The sequence below is a fragment of the Pteropus alecto genome, unplaced genomic scaffold (assembly GCF_000325575.1).
Source record: "Pteropus alecto unplaced genomic scaffold, ASM32557v1 scaffold88, whole genome shotgun sequence".
In the NCBI taxonomy this organism is placed as follows: domain Eukaryota; kingdom Metazoa; phylum Chordata; class Mammalia; order Chiroptera; family Pteropodidae; genus Pteropus; species Pteropus alecto.
The window spans coordinates 8,090,082-8,107,705 of NW_006494611.1; the positions used below are offsets into that span (position 1 = coordinate 8,090,082).

The window sequence follows — 17,624 nt, forward strand, 5'->3', positions numbered from 1 at the left end:
ACTCTCTAAAGCCCTCAGGATGGCAGGAAGCAAGTGGCACAGAAAGAATCTGGAAGTATAGGAATCCAGCAGTGAGCAGGTCTGAGACCTCCCCAGCTGCTGTTCCACTTAAGCTTCAAATCTCTTTGAGATATTTGCTTTCCCAACATTGAAAAGATATGCACTAGTACCAGAGAATCCACCAACATACTGCCATGTGTAGATTCTTAAAAGATCAGGGACTTGGTCATCTCTGATCACTAGATGGATAGCTCAGCCTAGGGCATTTAGTGTTTTCCACAGTGATAAACCCAAGAGGAACTGGAGCGGGAAGCTGGTGGCAAGTCGAAATTATTAAAAATTTATTTGTATGGGACAGTCTTTTTAGTGTCTTTTTTTTTCTTTCTTAATCTCTGTTACTCAGAACTCATTTCTCAAAGACAGGGTTAAGGTAATCTTCCAGATGCCGGTCCCATGTGGCTAGGGGCCCTTGCCGGTTTTTACAGGCTCTCCTGAGTCTCCTGGCCACAGAGAAAGCCAGTTCAGGTCAAAGAGGTGTAGCCTCCCCTGTGTTCTCAGTGGAAGGAGGGAGAAAAGAGCTCCCTTATCTCCAAACTTGGTGTTGAAGAGGCCAGCTGGCCCATTTGGGCTGCTTATGGATTCCTGCCAGTCTTTCCTATGAAGTAAATAAGGGCAGGTCTAGGGCATGAGGCAATAAACAAAGGACTCCCTGCCCTCCATTATAAAGGCCCAACCACCTCTGGCCCATTTACATACACCTTGTTCTAAGAACTCCAAACAGGAGTCTCATCTAGAGTTCAACTCCAAAAGGAGCTGCCCATGCTCTGTCCATGCCCCGGTGTCTGCCAGTTCTGTGGAGGACCCCCCAGAGCCGGGAGCAGAGCATTACTCCCAAAGACAGTCTGCCCTTTAGCTGCTTTTCCCCTTCTCATGCCTGAATTCCCATTGTAATTCCTCCTGTGTTAATTGAATCAAGTGCTTGGAAATTAAAGAGGTTAAATGTGTTGGGGTTACTCCTCCAAAGGAGCCACTGGACAGACAGGATTACCTGGGACATGGCCACCATACTATCCAGACCCACCAGACACTTCCCTGCCCCCTATCCTCATGGTAGGTGGAGTCTCTTGGGCTAAGATCCCAGGCAGTATTCTGGGGAAGATCAGACAAGTAGGCTCAGTCATTCAGTAGCCATTCCTGGGAGCCAGAGGGAGCCCAGCTCTGTGCAAGCCTCTAACTTCAGAAAAGGGGCTAATCTAAGGGAATGGGGCTCATAACAAGAGCATTTATTCCCCCCTCTGAATCTTCACCTGGATCCCCAAACCCTCAGTTGCTCCCCAAATCTTACGGTAAACAATCTAGGACAGCAGGTGATAAAAGAGAGGGCAGGAAAGAGAAAGAAGAACAAAAGAACGAGAAAGTCTTGAGAAACTGATCTGTTTCACTTTCTTCCCAGTTGGCCAACAGGGGGTCATTAGATCAGGGAAGAAGGGACCCTGAGAGTGAATGGGGCCCGGGGCCCAGAGCCAAGACCCTGGCGTGGGTAAGAGTTGGGATCCTTCCGAGAGAAGAGAAAACTGTAGTCCACTGGCTTGAGATAAACCTTATTAGAGGCCAGATTAACCTTTCCTCTGCATCCCCAGCACTTTTCAAGCAGGGTGGGCACTGGCAGCGGCCAAGAGACCCATACATGCGAGGGAGAACAACAGACAAAATAGTGACTGACATGGAGACTGACGAACAGGGGACTCAGAGACAGACCCCGACCAGGGCTGACAGTAGGGGAAGGAGTGCCTTTGAATTGGGGCGGGGTTTCCTCACAGTGGGGCCTTTCTGGCGCTGCTCTCCGGCCCCAAGACCCGCGGCTTCAGGTTTAGGGGTTAGTGTTGCTGGAGAGCCAGTCTCCCTCCCCGCGCTTTCCAGCTCACCCTTTCACCGAGTACCTCCCCCGATCTGCAAAGAGGAGGGGGCGGGGGTAGGGGGAGCCAATCCCGGCAGCGCCAAAGGGGGGAGGCAGCGGTGACAGCCGCGGGGAGGGGGCGGGAGGAGAGAGGCGGCTCGACTCTGGCTCTGCGCTCAGCTCCGCTCTGCCTCCGGCTCTGCCCTCACCTAGTGCCCAAGCTTCTCTCCCGCTCCTACCCCAGGATCCCCCGGGTGGGCCCTAGACCCCCGCCAGGTCCCCAGACTCTCAGCCCCAGCGCGGACTCTCCCGGCCCCCAGCCCCGGCAGCGCGCTACGCCGCCAGGGGGCGCCGTGTGAGCGCCCTATCGTGGCCACCCGGCGCCCCCTCCCACGGCCCAGGCGGGACGGGACGGGAGGGGGGCGCCGGGGGCCATGCGGGGCCAGGGTCGCAAGGAGAGTTTGTCCGATTCCCGAGACCTGGACGGATCCTATGACCAACTCACTGGTGAGTCGGATCGGGGGTCGCGGGAGGGAGGGTAGATTCCATCCCCACAGACCCTGAAGCCTCTCTGACCCTGGCCAACCCCTTACCCACACTCTGCCACATTTCCAAGCCCCCTCCGGCTGTTCTGGGCCCCAGGATGCTGGGGTTCAGAGCCCTAGGCCCCATGGTAGGGGGGTGGTGGCAGGGGCTGGGGGGAGCAGGTAGGTGGGCAAGTGGATAGAGGCAGCAGGTGTGGGCGGGTGTGACACAAGACTAGGAGGGTGTCTGGAGTAGTAGGTGTTTCGTGCGTGAGCGCCTGTCATTCTTCGTGTGCGTCTGTGTGTATATGTGTGTGCACCTCCCACAGCTGGCTGCTGTGTGCCCTGGGCTTGGTGACAGCCAGTGAATGCGATTGTTTGTGGCTGTTAGATTGTATGATCTTGTCAGATGTTTGAGTGAGGTTGTGTAGGACCCTGATTGTACTAATGAAGTTGTTTTGACCATGTGTTTCTGTTCTATGTGCAACTCTGTGCTTTGAGTGTGTGATTCAGTATGAAGTGGCATGTGACTTCCAGAACGTGTCAGGGCTTCACTTTATGGTGGTATGTCTCTTTATAAGACTTTGTGAACTTCATGGGGCAAGCATTTGTTAAAGTGGGTTTTGTAATTGAGAGACAATGCAGGTTATATTGGCGTTTGATGCTGATTTGCGTATTTTCATGTAGTGGTGTCTTCAGTGGGGCTGTGTCTATGACTTGTCTTATTCCGGCTGCCTCTCCAGCTTCCTGGTGCAGAAGTGGGTCTTTAGTGCACACTGCTGCTTCCTCCACATCTTCCACCAATATCCCAGGAGGACCCAAAGAGGGACTCTAGTGTTCTGCTGCCCAGCCTTGGTTCCCAGGAGCAGCACCCAGTCCCTGTGGGGAGGCTGCTGTTAGTGCTGGTTCAGCCTCTCCATAAAGTATTCAGAGATCGTTCTTACAACTGAAACTCCTTCAACCCCCCAGCAACCTTCCCAGAACTTCACCCAAACCCCGAGGAAAACATACCCTCTTGCCTCCCCTCCATATTCAGAGATAGAAGCCCTAGGCCTGAGAGGTGCCATGTGGCCTCTTTATAAGTGTCCCCCAAAACCACTTTGCTGCCCAGGCATCATGTCTCTCCCACATCGGGGAGGTATGTGAGACCAGTACATCTGTGCCTGTGCACATTCCTGTGTTAGGTAGGCAGATCCATGTTTTTGTGTGGGTGATACCTCGTGTGTTTCTATTTCTCATTGTACAGCCTGCCCAAGAACGCCAATAAAGAACAGGAAGAAGGAGACTGTCTCCCCTATATCTGGAACAAGCTGGGGAGGTGGAGGGAGGCCATGATCCTTATCTGTCCTAAGAGGAGTGAGGTTAAGACTTGGGATGGTGGAGAGGACTAGGATGTAATACCTTTAGAAAGTGTCTTCCTGACTCACCGGTCCTGGGGAGGTCTTAGTCCCTATGCCAAGACGCTCAGAAGGTGGAGCCATTTCATGCAGGCCAGCCCCAGATATGCCCTAGATGTGCTCAGACTTCGATGGAATTCAAAGGTCCAGTCGTCTAACTCTACCTTGAACTCTGTTCTCACCAGCTCAGGATCCTTGAGAGTAGTAAGAGCCCCAGGGTCCTCATTAGCACCACATTAGTCAGTGTTTGCTTCCTGCTTTAATGGATTCTCTCCTTTGGGGAATCATCCCCGCCCCATTTGGCTATTTGGATCAGAGATTGATTGGGTGAAGGTGGGGAAGCACTTGTATTGGAAGGTACAGGAATAGAAGTATGAGTACCAGCTTTTGCTCTCTCTGGGCCTCACTTTTCTCATCTGTAAAATGGGGAATACTACTTCCTGCCTGCCTACCTCCCAAGGGAAATAGAAAGGTCAAATATTAACAAGCGTTGGATGTTGACAAGTGTCATGTTCCACGTCATGGTCATCTTCTCTTTATATAGCTCTACACGCGACTTGGAAAGAAGAAATAGAATGATTAGGAGCTCTCTTTTTGAAGGAGGACTTATTTTATAAAGACTGACAAATGGGTTTGGGATGTCCCCTATGTTAAAGCGCAGGGTGCTCAGAGACACACCTGAACAGAAGCAGAAGGGAAGTCGTTGTCCGCGGTGCTGAAGAGGGTGCTGGGCAAAGGTCAGGCCCGGCCATGGAGTTCCCAAAGTTCCTTCCCTGTGCAAGCCGGGTTCCTGGGATTTCATATGGGGGTGATTTGGGGGCGTTTATCGTCCCGGCCCATCAGGCTGAAAGGGAGGGGACCCTAAAGTCATACCTTAGGGCATCCTGCGTTCCTTCGATTGCTTTCCTTCCCCATTCCCACTCAGGCTCAAAACAAAGATGGGGAAGACTTTTGGGGGCCGGGGGGAGTCCGAGAGCCACCCCGCCTGGCATCTAACCCCTCTGGTTCTCCCAGCCTGGCAAGGCCACTTGGCAATGCGACGGGGTGAGAAAGTCAGCGATCAGCGGCGGTCCTGTTTGAGCCAGAAGCAAAGAAAGGACTGGAGAAGATGAAAGAGTTGGGACCTGGCTGACCAAGGCCCGAGCTCAGGTCCCTGTGCCTGGGATCTCAGAAGTCCCGTTCTTCTGGCCATAAATATCTTTCACCAGACTGGGGCGCCCCCGTGTGGTCATAGAGGAGCCATGCTTGCAGAGTTAATTTCAAATGGGGACATCACCAAATTAATTGGCAAGATTTGCATGGAGTTCGGAGGTGATGCTTGCCTTGTAAATATAGGGTTTTCAGCAAAAATACGGGATCCTAGTCAGAGGAGTGGGACTATGTCCCTTCTGTAGGTTTTTCAGCCGTTTGAAGGTGTTAGTGTGTTCTAGAAGGGGTTTCCTTTGGGTATAACCGAATAGGGATGAGTCTGGGAAAGGGGGCGGGACTGAGAGCAGGGGGGCTTCTCCCCGATGCATTTAGCTGGCAGTCAGAGTATGATGGGAGAGTCTGTGAACCCGCCGGACCAGGACAGAGGGACACAAAACAGAAATAGCTATGTGAGAAAGCGATTCGGAACCAGGATACAGAGACTCCGTTAAGGGCACATGCCTGCCGCCTCTTCTTTGCCACCTCAGTACACTGGCCAGTTCCTCTTCCTCCCTTCTCTGCTCTTTCCCATTGGTCTAGGAAGTATGGAAGTGTGGGAAGTTTCCATGACAACTAAAGCCTCTTACCCCTTCTCATCTCTGTCAAAATAGGAGGAGGAGGAGGGGTGTGACAGGCAGAGAAGGAGGGGCTGAAGAAGGGCAATAAAGATAAGGTTCATTCCTCATCTTCTCTTTTCTAAACCCGTGGTTCCTCCCCTAACCACCAAAAGTCCAGAATATGTTCCCAAAGAAGGCTGTGAAGAGAGTCCGCGCTGCCCTCACCCCTCTCTTCCTCCCCAGTCTAGGAACTTTGGGGGTGGGTGCTTCAGATGATGGGGCCAGAGTGAGATCCCCTCGTGCTGCTGGGAGAAGACTGAAAGCAGAACAAGGCTCTGCTGTCCGAGATCCTGGTCCTGCCAGTCCGGCCCTCCCGCGCCGCCCACGCAGGGCCCACTCGAATGGGGGCGGAGATCCGACCACCCCGGGCCTTGGGGGCGGAGCTTGGCCACTGTGCTCTCGGCGGAACCATGAACCGTTGCCCCCGCAGGTGCCGGAGCCCATTGGGGCAGGCAGCGCGATCCCTCTACCAGCTGGTGACTGGGTCGCTGTCGCCAGGTATGAGGAAGGGAGGAAGGGGCTGGACCCCTTAAAAAGTGAGCGAAGTAGAATAGGAGCCTGACAGAGGTGGGGAGGGAAAGGGCCCCTCACAGATGGAGAGAGCAGTATCCCTCAACAACAACAAAAAAGATTTAAATGGCAAGACCCCTGACAGAAGTGGAGCTGGGAATAGGGTACCTTACGGAGAAGGTGGAGGAGATAGGGGTCTTCAAGGAAGAAAGAAGAGGGAGCATCATGGTCCTTCACAATGGTGGCGGGGGCAGGGCTTCTCGTTGAGGGTAGAGGAGGGGGCTTCAAGCAGGTGGATATAAGGAGCAAGTCCCTTCAGGGATAAAAGGAGGAAGCTTGCAGTGGAGCAGGGAAAAGGCACAGCCCTTTACTGAATTGATTAGTTTAATGGGATCTTAAGATGACTGGGGTGAGTATCCAGAAGGAAAAAATCCTGTGGTGGGACTAGACCAACATGAACTCAGCTAGTGAGTTCATGCATGATGGGATGGTTAGATTTGTGTGGCATAAGGATTGGATGTCACCACTTTGTCTGTCTCTGGGAGTCTGTATTAAGGGGGTTGTGCATCACTGGGGTTGTGGTCACTGGGACTGTGTGCCTCTGGGGTTGCATATCCTTGAGATTCTGGGACACTGAGACTGCATGTACCTGGAGTTCTATGCTTCACACTTGATCTTAGCCAAAAGGCTGAGAAGCAATGGAGTTCTATGCTTTAGAGTTGGGTTGGGAGTTCCTGAGTCACACTAAGTTAGTTGTGTAGCCTTCACAAGGTTGTACCTTGGTGTGGGATTTGAGGAATTTATGACATGGGGATTGTGGGTACCATACTTTGGTACTGCTGAGATTTGCACTTGGGTTTTCTCAGGACTGCCTGGGCAGGGCCTACAGAACTCAGCATCCCCTCCTGACCTGGCCTGGGGAGAACAAAACAACCTAACCCCATGGCATTCTGGGATCTGTAGTTCTCTGGCTCTCTTGATAATATCCACTTGAGCCCCTGTAGTATAGACAGGCCTCTCTCCTTGCCACGTGCTCCCCAGAAGGAGGGGAAATGAGGTTGAGCCAGAGTCATACTTGGAAATTTCTTGGGGAGCATGCATCCCCCTAGCCCACTGCTTGGGCCTGTCTCTGGTGACAGATGGCTGGAGCCAGGCTGGGCCTGCTCTCAATCATAGCAGGCATGACTTCCAGGCCCCAAAATAGCCCCAACGCCTAGGAAGTTCATTAATCACTTGATGCAGCTAGGGGCTGCTATGTCTTCTGGACTGGCAGGGGATGGACTGGGGCTAGAGGACTGAGAGAAGGGCTTTGGGATCTTTACTGGAGGAGCAAAGACAGATGGAAAAGTCGGACAGTTGCAAAGCGTGAGTCCCCCCATAAGGCAATGTTACTCTAGGTTTGAACAACTGAATGATAGGAGTATCTCTCTGGTGAGACTCAAGGGACCCAGGGAGGGCCCATCTAATGCTTCCAGATAGTTTTCCCTTGAACCCTCACTCTGCCTGAAGTGCTTCCATTAAGACTTCAGTCCTTTGTGTAAGGAGCTAAGTCCTTGGAGAGAACAGATCTAGATAAGTTTCTCACAGGCCCTGAGACGTGAGAGATCTTTGAGTGGGGGGTTGAGAGAGCCTGAGAAACAACTTGTTCCTTCACTTCTGATAGACTCTCCCACCAGAGGCCTGGTTGATTTAGGACCCTGATTTCTTATGAGGCTAGGTCAAGGTCTCTGAAGGTTGAGGGTGTGGACAAGAGAGGGAAGTGGAGGGTCCAGGGACAGGGCAACTGGCTGCAAATCTGTCCATCTGTGAATTAGCAGCAGAGCAGTAGGGAGTGATGCCTCTTTCTTTTCTTTTCCTTTTTCTTTTTCTTTTCTTTTCTTTTTTTCTCTGTGATGCCTCTTTCAATCCAAATAGTCTGGCTTGGTATTCAAGGCTCCACGGAATCTGATCCTTTTTGGTCTTATCACTTATAGCTCCTCAACACAAACTAAGCTACAGTCACCCAGGAATCCTTAACACCCCCACATGCATTAGAGAGACAGCTTGAGGGAGCTGACAGATCATTGGTTCTGGTTCAAGTCTCGATCCATTCGTTATCATCTGCGTTATCTTGGGAAAATCACTTCTCTGAGCCTCAATTATTTCATCTGTAAAATGAGTATTTTAATACTCACCCTGACCATGTGAGCTGTAAACACAGGAATAATAGACTCTACCTCTCAGGTTTATTATGAGGACTAATTTAGGTAACATGTAAAGTATGCAAGACACAAAATGTGCGGTTCACCTTTGTTACACAGGTACTGGATCAGAGTCTGGCATTTACATTGTAACTGGTCCAATTTTTTAACATCTTTGTCCTCTGGAAGCTTGGAATCTAGTTGAGGAAGCAGGTTGATCCAGAAAGATCTGGTCATCTCCTCTTAGCTAGGTGACTTTGAGCAAGTCCCTTTACCTCTCTGGGACTTGTTTTTACCTCATCGGTAAAATGGGCTCAATATTGTTTACTCTGCCTACCTCATAGGGTTGCCATGAGAAGCCATCAAGAGGACAATTTTTGTGGAAATGCTTCATGAATTGTTAAGTTCTGTAGAAATGTAAGGGGGTGGGGTGGCATATTATTTGATGGTAGCAAACACTTCAACAGTTACTCTGTGCCAGGAGTTATTCTAACAACTTTCTGTGTATTCATGCACTTACTCTTCCCAGTGCCCACATAAGATGGGAAACTGAGGCACACAGAGGTTAAGAACTTGCCCAGTTAATTGCAAGTAGCGCAGCTGGGATTTGAACCCAGGGAGTCTGGCATGCTGGCTCACGCTATTACCTAGCATGCTATGCTGCCTCCTTTTACTGTTCCCACTAATAACATTACAGAATTAGGTGCTCAGTTTTGAGGGGCAAACAATGAGTTCAGTAGAAATTCAGGTACCTGGGAGCCTGCTGAGGGCTGGAGGCTCTGAAGTGAAGGAGATTTAAGCTGCCTGTAAAGGATAGGTAAGAACTGAAGGATAGAAGCAGAGCATAAAGGAAGGCATTCCAGGCAGAGGGAATAACAGGAGCAAAGGCACAGAGACAGCATCGAGTTCGGTGTGTGTGGGGGACAGGGAGGAGGCCAAACTGGCTGAAACAAAGGGATCTGCTGATGAGGAAAAGGAGAAGGGTATTAAATGCCACATGTGGAATTTGGTCTGTGATAGGAACATATTTGCTGGTTTTATCTGTAAATCTGTAATCTCTAAGGTGTGAGAAACTGAAAGCAGTTTCTGAGTTGACTTCTTCCTGGGAGAGGCGGAGAGTGGAAAGCAGAGGACCAAGCTGACCTGAGGCTACCATCTTTCCTAGTTACCCTTTCCACACCTTCCTGGGATGTTGGGTCAGGAAAAGTAAAGGGGTAAGATATGGTGTGAAATGGATGCCTGATCCCCAGTGGTGGCCTGTAGGACTGCAGATCAGTGAACCTCAAATGCAGGTCAGTAGGACCATCTCCCACCCAACCCCCACTCCACAACTGGGGCTCAAACACACTCATTCCGGAGCCGGATAAGGAGGGAGGGCTCCCTCTGGGGTCAATCACCCTAAATTGGGCCTCCTGGGTGGGCAAGCTAAGAAGGGAGCTGGATAGTCTAGTGGTTTAGAGCAAGGGTCCCCAACCCTTAGGCCTTGCACTGGTACCGGTCCATGGCCTATTAGGAACCGGGCCACACAGTAGGAGGTGAGCGGCAAGCAAGTAAAGCTTCATCTCTATTTGTTGCTCCCCAGCGCTAGCATCACTGCCTCAGAGCCACCTCAGATCATCAGGCATTAGATCCTCATAGGAGCACTGGTCCCTGGTGCCAAAGAAGTTGGGGACCACTGGTTGGAGCACAGGATCATAGTCAGACTGAGCTAAAATCGAGGCTCTAACACTTACTGATCTGGGAGATTTGCTTAACCTCCTTTTGCCTTATTTTCATCTGAAATGTGGGGATAATAGTACTTCCTTCACAGGTTTATTGTGAAAAGTCAATGTGATAATGTCTGTAAGCACATAGCACACTATCTAGCACAAAGTGAGTGCTCAGTCAGCATTAGCCAGCTGTGCAGTAACTCAGCGGGCTCTTCAGCTCACTGGCTTTTCAGGCCTCTCCCCACCCCACTACACCTATGCACACATACACCACCACCACCAGGAAGGAGCAGGGAATTCTCTGGAAGTGGGGTGGGGGTGGGGGTTGTACCCTTGGAGAGTTTAGATTTTCCTCCTACCCTGAGCTTCTCCATCTGCTCAATAATAAATTCCCAAGGAGCAGGCAGCTCCTTTGACAGCTCCTGGGTGAGGCGCCAGCCAAGGGCAAGGGAGGAGCATAGTCTCTTCTCCTCTCCCAAAGAACTTGAGTCTCTTGGTCCCAAAGGCCCTGAAATAAGTCTCCTCCCCCGAGGGTCGTGATAGGGCTAAACAGCCTTTTTCCTGCCCAGGCTATTGGACCTAATCCTCCCTCCCTGGGCCTCAGTTTCCCTGTCTGTGGCCTGTGGGAAGAAAGTGCTTTCCGCCTGACAGTCTCCATGGCAACCGCGATCGATGTTGGGTGGTGTCCTCCAGGCAGGAGAGGTCACTGCCTTCTCTTATATTCTGATTCAGTTCCATGCAGATACAATTACACAACAGCCAAAGACCCATACTCTCCTAATTATAGGACACATCCATATTACCAGTCTTAAGACCCACATCCCACAATCCTACTAAAACACAAATACTTCACACCCCATGCACACTCAAATACTCCAGTATACACACATACCATAGATACCCAGGTCACATACCCATATACACAAGACACATACCTAATAGGTGCACAATTGTGTAAATACACACAGACACACATACTCTCCTTACAGACAAACAGGACTATACACAGGAGAAAACATTCAGACACTCATAACATTCTGACCCATACATCTATTACTTATGTATGTGCAGCTCATAGTTTCTCACATACATACGCACTCCCCCTTCCTGCCTCTCCCTAAGCCCAGCTCCTCCTCTGCCCCCACCCTTTGGCACAAAGAAGCCACAGAGTGTCTGGAGGAAACTGTCCTCAGAGACAGGCTAGTCACTGCCTCCCTCCTCTGACCTGGCCTGTCCTGGCCCATATCCTTCACACCAAAGTCCAGAGCCTGAGGTGGCCTGTGAAGAAAAAGAGTCCGTGGCTGGGAGGCGTGTGGGGCAGAGGCGGGGTGAGGAGGGTGGGGAGAGGGAGGAGATGCAGGGAGGAAGAAGGGGAGGGAGGCTGCAGGCTGTCCTACTCAGGCTGGGGAGCCTGAGGGGGAGGTGGTGTGAAGAAGACCGGCAGGCGTGTCTGAGCCTCAGCTGGTGGGGGCCATGCCCCAGGCCCACCATGAACCTGGAAGGGCTGGAGATGGTCGCTGTGCTTGTGGTCCTCGCTCTGTTTGTCAAGGTCCTGGAGCAGTTCGGCCTCTTTGAGCCTGTCTCCTTGGAAGGTAACCCAGGTGTCTGGGCAGGTCTGGGCTGCTGGCTGGAGGGACAGCCACCAGCAGCACTGGGGAGGGGCTTCTCTGACTTTTATGACTGGGGGCAGGGGTGAGCAAGTTAGTAAAGGGATAGGGTATCTCGGGGAGGTTAGGAGGGGCGCTTGGGGAACAGGACATCTGGGAGAGGTAAAGAGGGGGACTTAAGGAGTGGATCTGGGATATGGTATCTGAGGGAGGTGAGGAGGGAATCCGGGGGCCTGGAGGTCTGAGGGCAGTGAAGAGAGAGGGCCAGGGGACAGGGTGTTAAGGGAGGTGATGAGGAGTAGTACAGCATGAGAGGACTGGGGTATGGAGATGATGGGAGTCTGGGGGACGTGAGGGAGGGTCAAGAGATAGGCAGGGGTATCTGGAGTAGACAAAGAAGGTTCTGGGGATCATGAGATAATTCTAGTTTTCTGGGGAGTTCCTTTTGGGGCCAGGGGCTCACAAAGGGGCTCTGAAGATGTATGTGACTCTCCACACCTCCATCCTTGCAGGTATAGGTTACAGAGTATATGTGGACCCATCACTCAGTGTGTGAGAGATACAGGGGTTGTGACTGTGTGGGTCTTTATGTGTGTGATGAGAAAGTTTATAATTATGTGAGCCTGTGTATTTGGCAGGGATGTGATCAGAACAATGAGGTGTGTGTCCTTGGCAGATGGTAGATGTGACTGCTCCTGAGGGGACAGGGTATGTGGCTGAGCCTTTTTGGGTATCAGACTGTGTGTATGGCTGTTCCCAGAGTTCCCTGAGAATACACCTCTATACTCAAGGCTTAAGATGGAATAGGGTTCTAGAGGAACAGGAATGGGAATACTCACTGGGTTCCCGCTGTACCTGTCACACACTGAGTCTACACGTAGTCTATACCTGCAAGGATGGAGGTATGGAGAGTCATATTCATCTTTAGAGCCCCTTTGTGAGTCCCTGGCTCCAAAAGGACTCCCCAGAAATCTGGCGTTATCTCATGATCCCCAGAACCTTCTTTCTCTATTCTCATTTATAGATTAGCTCTGGCAGGAGAGTAAGGGGTGGGTTACTCTGGGGGGAGCTGCCCCGCCCAGCTGTACCACCGAAGGCCCCAGGTGGTATGGACCCTGCTTTCTAAGCCCCCCTGCCTCTCCCAGTTCCTCTCAGGATCCAAGGGTAGAATGGTCTCCAGGGCCTAGACATTGGGAGTGAGAAATCAATTTACCACTCTACCCCAAAGTAAAGTAGGGAGAATGATATTAGAGGTAGAGAGGGGAGCAGGTTCTGCCTCCCATGGAGAATTTTGGCCTCTCCCTCTTCTTCACACCAAGAACTGTGCAACTCTGTAGCATGGCTGTTCCTCTGTTCCTCCAGGGACAGGATAACAGTCAGGAACCATGACAGGAGGGCTGCAGGATAGACATCTGGGAGAACTAAAGGGAGTTTAGTTTAGAACTGAAGGGAGCTAGTGACAAGAGGAAGGTCCATGAATTGCCCGCTCTGGGGTTTAATAAGACAAGAAAATTCCTAGCTCACTCTTCATCCTCTGCTGTATTCATTGGGATGGGGTGGGGAACAGGGATTGGTCCTAGATGAACTGGGGTTCATCCAGTTCTGAAAGCATAAAGTCAGTTGGGCTCTAATTTGTCGTTCTCTTTAGACTATTTGGTGAGAAGAGGGGTCATCCAGGAAACCCAGGTGTCCTGTAGGCTGAAGGCAGCCTCTTTCTCTTCCTACTTTTGGAGGAGCCTAAAGGAGATTGAGTCCTGGGAGCAGGTAGGGGAGATGTGTGAAGAGGGGAAAGTTGGAAGTGGTGGGGGAGCCGCCAGCCCAGTCTGGTGGCTACTGTACCACCGGAGGCCCCAGGTGCAATCCGGCTTCGGGAAACCAAAGTCCGGGCTAATGGAGCCTTGGGCCAGGGGCCAGGCCACCATCCATCCCCTGCCTGGTCCACCGCCTTCCTCCCACCTCTTCATAGGTTCTGCTGCTGAAGAGGGGGAGGGGACATATTGGAGGGGGAGGAGGCATTGACTTCTAGCTGTTACCTCCTGGGAGCAGGGCTTGTCCTGAAGGTGGAGTCTGGCTTGGGAGGGTGGGGCTTGAGTGGGAACTGGGATGCCCGAGAAATCTACAACCAAGGGAAGTTGGGCCACTCTAGGAATGGACTGAGGCCAACTTCAGTCGATGTGCCAGGTCCGGTGGACTTTGGCCTGTAGAGTGTGGAGGCCGGTGTAGCCAGGAGACAGACACACATGAATGCGGAGGGTCTCCCTAGGATGCAATTAGAACTATAGGATATGTGTGTAAATAAGGGGAAGTGAGGGGAATTGTGATCAGTGGGCTCTGGATAGGTCACATTACACCCAAATACTCATCTCTAATGTCTGCTATTGCCTCAAAGTTCGCTGTCATTTCACCTTTAAAGAGTAAGCCATACTGGAAAGTACTGAGAAGGAACACTTTGAGGGTGGATAACTTAGCTGATGAGGAACTGTGTTCCACTAGTGGGAAGAGAAGTTGTAGAAAAGAAAGATGGGCATACCCAGGGAAGATGGGGGTTCTGTGGGTAAGGTGCAGTTCTAGGTATCTGGGTGCCAAGGGCACATAAGTCATAATATGATGCGTATGTATGTGTCATAGTGACCTTGATATGTATTATAATATTATAAGGTCATAGTGTGTTGTAGTGTCATTAGCACACCATGTCGTGATGTTCCAGGGTTATTGTGTGTTCTTTTATGGTTTGATTATACTGTGTGTAAGATGGCATGTATAGGTCCTCATATGTATGTGTCATGTTTTTCCTAGGTCCTATTTGTGTTAAGGAGTTTTAGGTTCAAAGTATGTGTGTCTGTCTGTGTATGGGTGTGTGTGTGTGTGTGTGTGTGCGTGTGTTACCCCGCGCTTAATAAGGCCATTGGGTGTGAGTTACTGTATCAAACTGTCACTGTATGGCATCCATCACTCTGTGATTTATTGTTCTATGTGTCACTATACATGCCTGTCACTGTTTGTGTGTGTGTGAGAGGTGTTCCTCCCACCCAGGCAATCCTTGGGTTGGGCATCACCCTCAGATGTCCAGGCATAGCACTGTGTCAGCAGACATTGAAGCCATGCCACCTCCCCCCCACCCCGCCCTTTGGCTGCCTCGTTGTCCCCATCTGCATTCCATTATGCAAGGTGCCAGAGCTGCCTTGGTGGATTTTCCATGCCTCTGAAACCCACCTGGCTCCCCTAACCCGGCCCCAGCTACCCTCGCCATCCCTCCTAAATTCTCCCCCAACACCTGCCCCCAGTCGGGGTTGATTTGTGATGGTGGGGAGGGGACAGGGAACGGAGGGGCAGTGGGGGTTAATGTGCCTTCCTGGGGTCTTCTCTCTTCCCAGGCCACCCTCCAGGGCCCACTAAAAAAGCGCTGAAGCAGCGGTTCCTCAAGCTGCTGCCGTGCTGCGGGCCCCAAGCCCTGCCCTCAGTCAGTGAAAGCAAGTGCCACTCCTGTGCTTCCGGGGGCGGGTCCCGTTCATATGGGGTGTGGCCAGTGTGACGAGAGCGGGCCTGCGTGTGTGTGTGGGCGTGACCAATGTGTAGCGGGGACGGGTGGGCACTGGCTGGCGCGAGAGTGAGCAGGCGTAGCTACAGCTTTCCAAGGAAGAGGAAGTTGTGGGCGTGGTCATTTGGGGGGCGGGGCCCGCGTGCCTGTGGGCCTTACCAGTTTGCGAAATGAGCGAGACCCGAGTGTTTGGGCGTGGCCTGGCTGTGGCAGGGTGTGTAAAGGTTGTGGCGGAGCCTAGTGGGTGTGGCCAACGTGGCGGGGGCGGGGCCAGGAGGCTGTGCGGGTCTATGCGTGGCTTAGCTTGTTAGTGTCTGTGACTCTGGCCACCCTACCTGCCCCTGGGCATGTTTTGGATCTCGAGATGTATGTTGCCGGTATGGATGGAGCCCCACTTCCTACAGATGCCAGAATATTTGGGTTTCTATTGCCAGTCTGGTCCCCAGTTGAGTGACCTCCCTCGGTTTCTAGGCCTGTTTCCTCATTTGGGCCTTACCCACCTCATAGGATCATACTGCATTTTGCAAGCTATAAAGGCCCGTTTTGTAGTTATTTTTTGAGAGTGTCATTGTGTTTAATTCTGGGTCTCACTTGGGGGTAGATTTGGAAAAAGGACAGGCGTGAGTCCCGCAAGCATGTGTGTAGGATCCATTTCGTGTGTGTCTGTGCTCGTTCGTTACTTGTGCTTTTGCGCGCGGAGTTGGGGTGTGTGTATTGTGATACGCAGGTCTGTAAGATTTGCTATGAGTATGAGAGTTGAGGTGTGTGTCTGCAGTTGGCCGAGTCTTCAGCTTTCTCGGTGACAGTTCGCTCCCTTCAGCATTAGCCGCCCCAGCCTCCCTCCGCCCCCACAGACCCCGCCCGCTGGACCCAGGTGACTTACTCTCCTGGTGGGGGCGGGGGCGGGGGACTCCGGGAGCTCGGGGTGGGGACACTTGCTTGGATTGGGGGCTGGGGCGGGACGGAGTTGGGGCTGGGGGTGGAGCCTTCGCTAAGGCTTACTGGGGGCGGGTTCAGGGGTCTGGTATGGTTGGGGCTTGGCTGGAGCTGGGCGGGGCATGGCTCGGGCACGGCTGGGATAGGCGGGGCTTGGCCGGGAGTAAGGATCTGGGCGGGTCAAGGTCTGGGTTTGGCGGGTTTGAGTTGGTCAGGGAATCCCGAAGCACGGACCCTCAGCCGCCCCCTTTTCGAACCCTTCTGTCCTACTCCCTCCCCTTCTGGGGCGAAGATGGGTCTGGGAGCCTTCCCCTCCGTCCAGGGATCAAGGGCCAGGGGCCAGCATCGGGTCGGACCTCTGGCTTGGGGCCATGCCTGACCTTGGGCGGGGCCCGCCGGTAGACCTCGAAGCCGACCAGCGTCTTCTCTCCTTGCCTTGATGTTGTCAACTCGGGTCAAGGGAACTAGCAGGCTGGTCTCCAGTGTCTGAGATGGGGGGATGGATGGGTCCGTGAATTTGAAGAGAGGTCGTGGGGGCCGGGCCTGAGGCGCGGCTGTTCCCCCCACACCGCCCCCCACAGACAGCGTGGAGGATGAATTTGAACTGTCCACTGTGTGTCACCGGCCCGAGGGTCTGGAGCAGCTACAAGAGCAAACCAAGTTCACACGCAAAGAGTTACAGGTCCTGTACCGGGGCTTCAAGAATGTGAGTGCAAAGCCAGGCCAAACTGGGGGAGGGGCGGGGCAGGAGGGGGTGGCATCCAAGATTTCTCCTAAGGGTGGCCTGGAGGCTTTGGGGAGTTAGAGGGAAGATGACGCGGAGGGATAGCCCCCCTCCTCCCACATACCAAACTTCCATCTGGAGGTTCTGGCCTGTTTGAGATGGAGAGAAGCCTGTAGACTGTCAGGTTAGTTCTGTGTTTTTTATTTGTGCTCTGGGGAGAAGTCTTGCCTCCAATTAGAAGAGCTACATGATAAGACCCCTGGAGACTTGAAGGTTGTCCCGCTCTCTGGGAATCTGTGGGCATGGAGGAGGGAGGGGTGTGGAAGGAGGGTAAGAGGAAGGGTTTTTTTTTCTGCCCTCAGTCTGCTCTCCCCACCCCCCAGGAATGTCCCAGCGGAATTGTCAATGAAGAGAACTTCAAGCAGATTTACTCCCAGTTCTTTCCTCAAGGAGGTGAGGGGACAAGGACAGAGAGGAAGCAACTGTCCATCTCTAGGCTGAATAGGGAAGAGGGTTCTGGAGGGTCTGGGAATGCTAAGTGGTAAGAGGCGTTTGGGGAGCCCAATAGAGGTAGAAAGTTCTCTGCTGTCTAGAAGTGGAGCTTACTGATCCACACTTATTCTACAGACTCCAGCACATACGCCACTTTTCTCTTCAATGCCTTTGACACCAACCATGATGGCTCGGTCAGTTTTGAGGTGAGCTGGAGGACATGGGCCAGGGAGGCCTGGGGCTTCAGGGCCAGGATCTATAAGCCAAACCCAGAGAAGGTATTGGGTGAGGGGTATCTGAAGACA

At 52.4% G+C, this 17,624-nt stretch overlaps 1 protein-coding gene across 3 annotated transcripts in view; it reads left to right on the forward strand.

Annotated features, from left to right (window-relative positions):
* Nucleotides 1–2,046: 2,046 nt before the first annotated feature.
* Nucleotides 2,047–17,624, forward strand: part of KCNIP2 (potassium voltage-gated channel interacting protein 2) — a 17,908-nt gene continuing 2,330 nt past the window's right edge. The window contains exons 1-6 of one of the 3 annotated variants that reach the window (XM_006925843.3): nucleotides 2,047–2,404; nucleotides 15,004–15,099; nucleotides 15,943–16,041; nucleotides 16,685–16,809; nucleotides 17,211–17,280; nucleotides 17,455–17,525. In XM_006925843.3, the coding sequence (XP_006925905.1) occupies nucleotides 2,332–2,404; nucleotides 15,004–15,099; nucleotides 15,943–16,041; nucleotides 16,685–16,809; nucleotides 17,211–17,280; nucleotides 17,455–17,525 (534 nt within the window). In that variant the 5' untranslated portion in view covers nucleotides 2,047–2,331. Of the gene's footprint in view, nucleotides 2,405–2,639; nucleotides 6,122–15,003; nucleotides 15,100–15,942; nucleotides 16,042–16,684; nucleotides 16,810–17,189; nucleotides 17,281–17,454; nucleotides 17,526–17,624 lie in introns of those variants that run through there. The other 2 variants (XM_006925847.3, XM_025042350.1) reach the window with 2 other exon arrangements.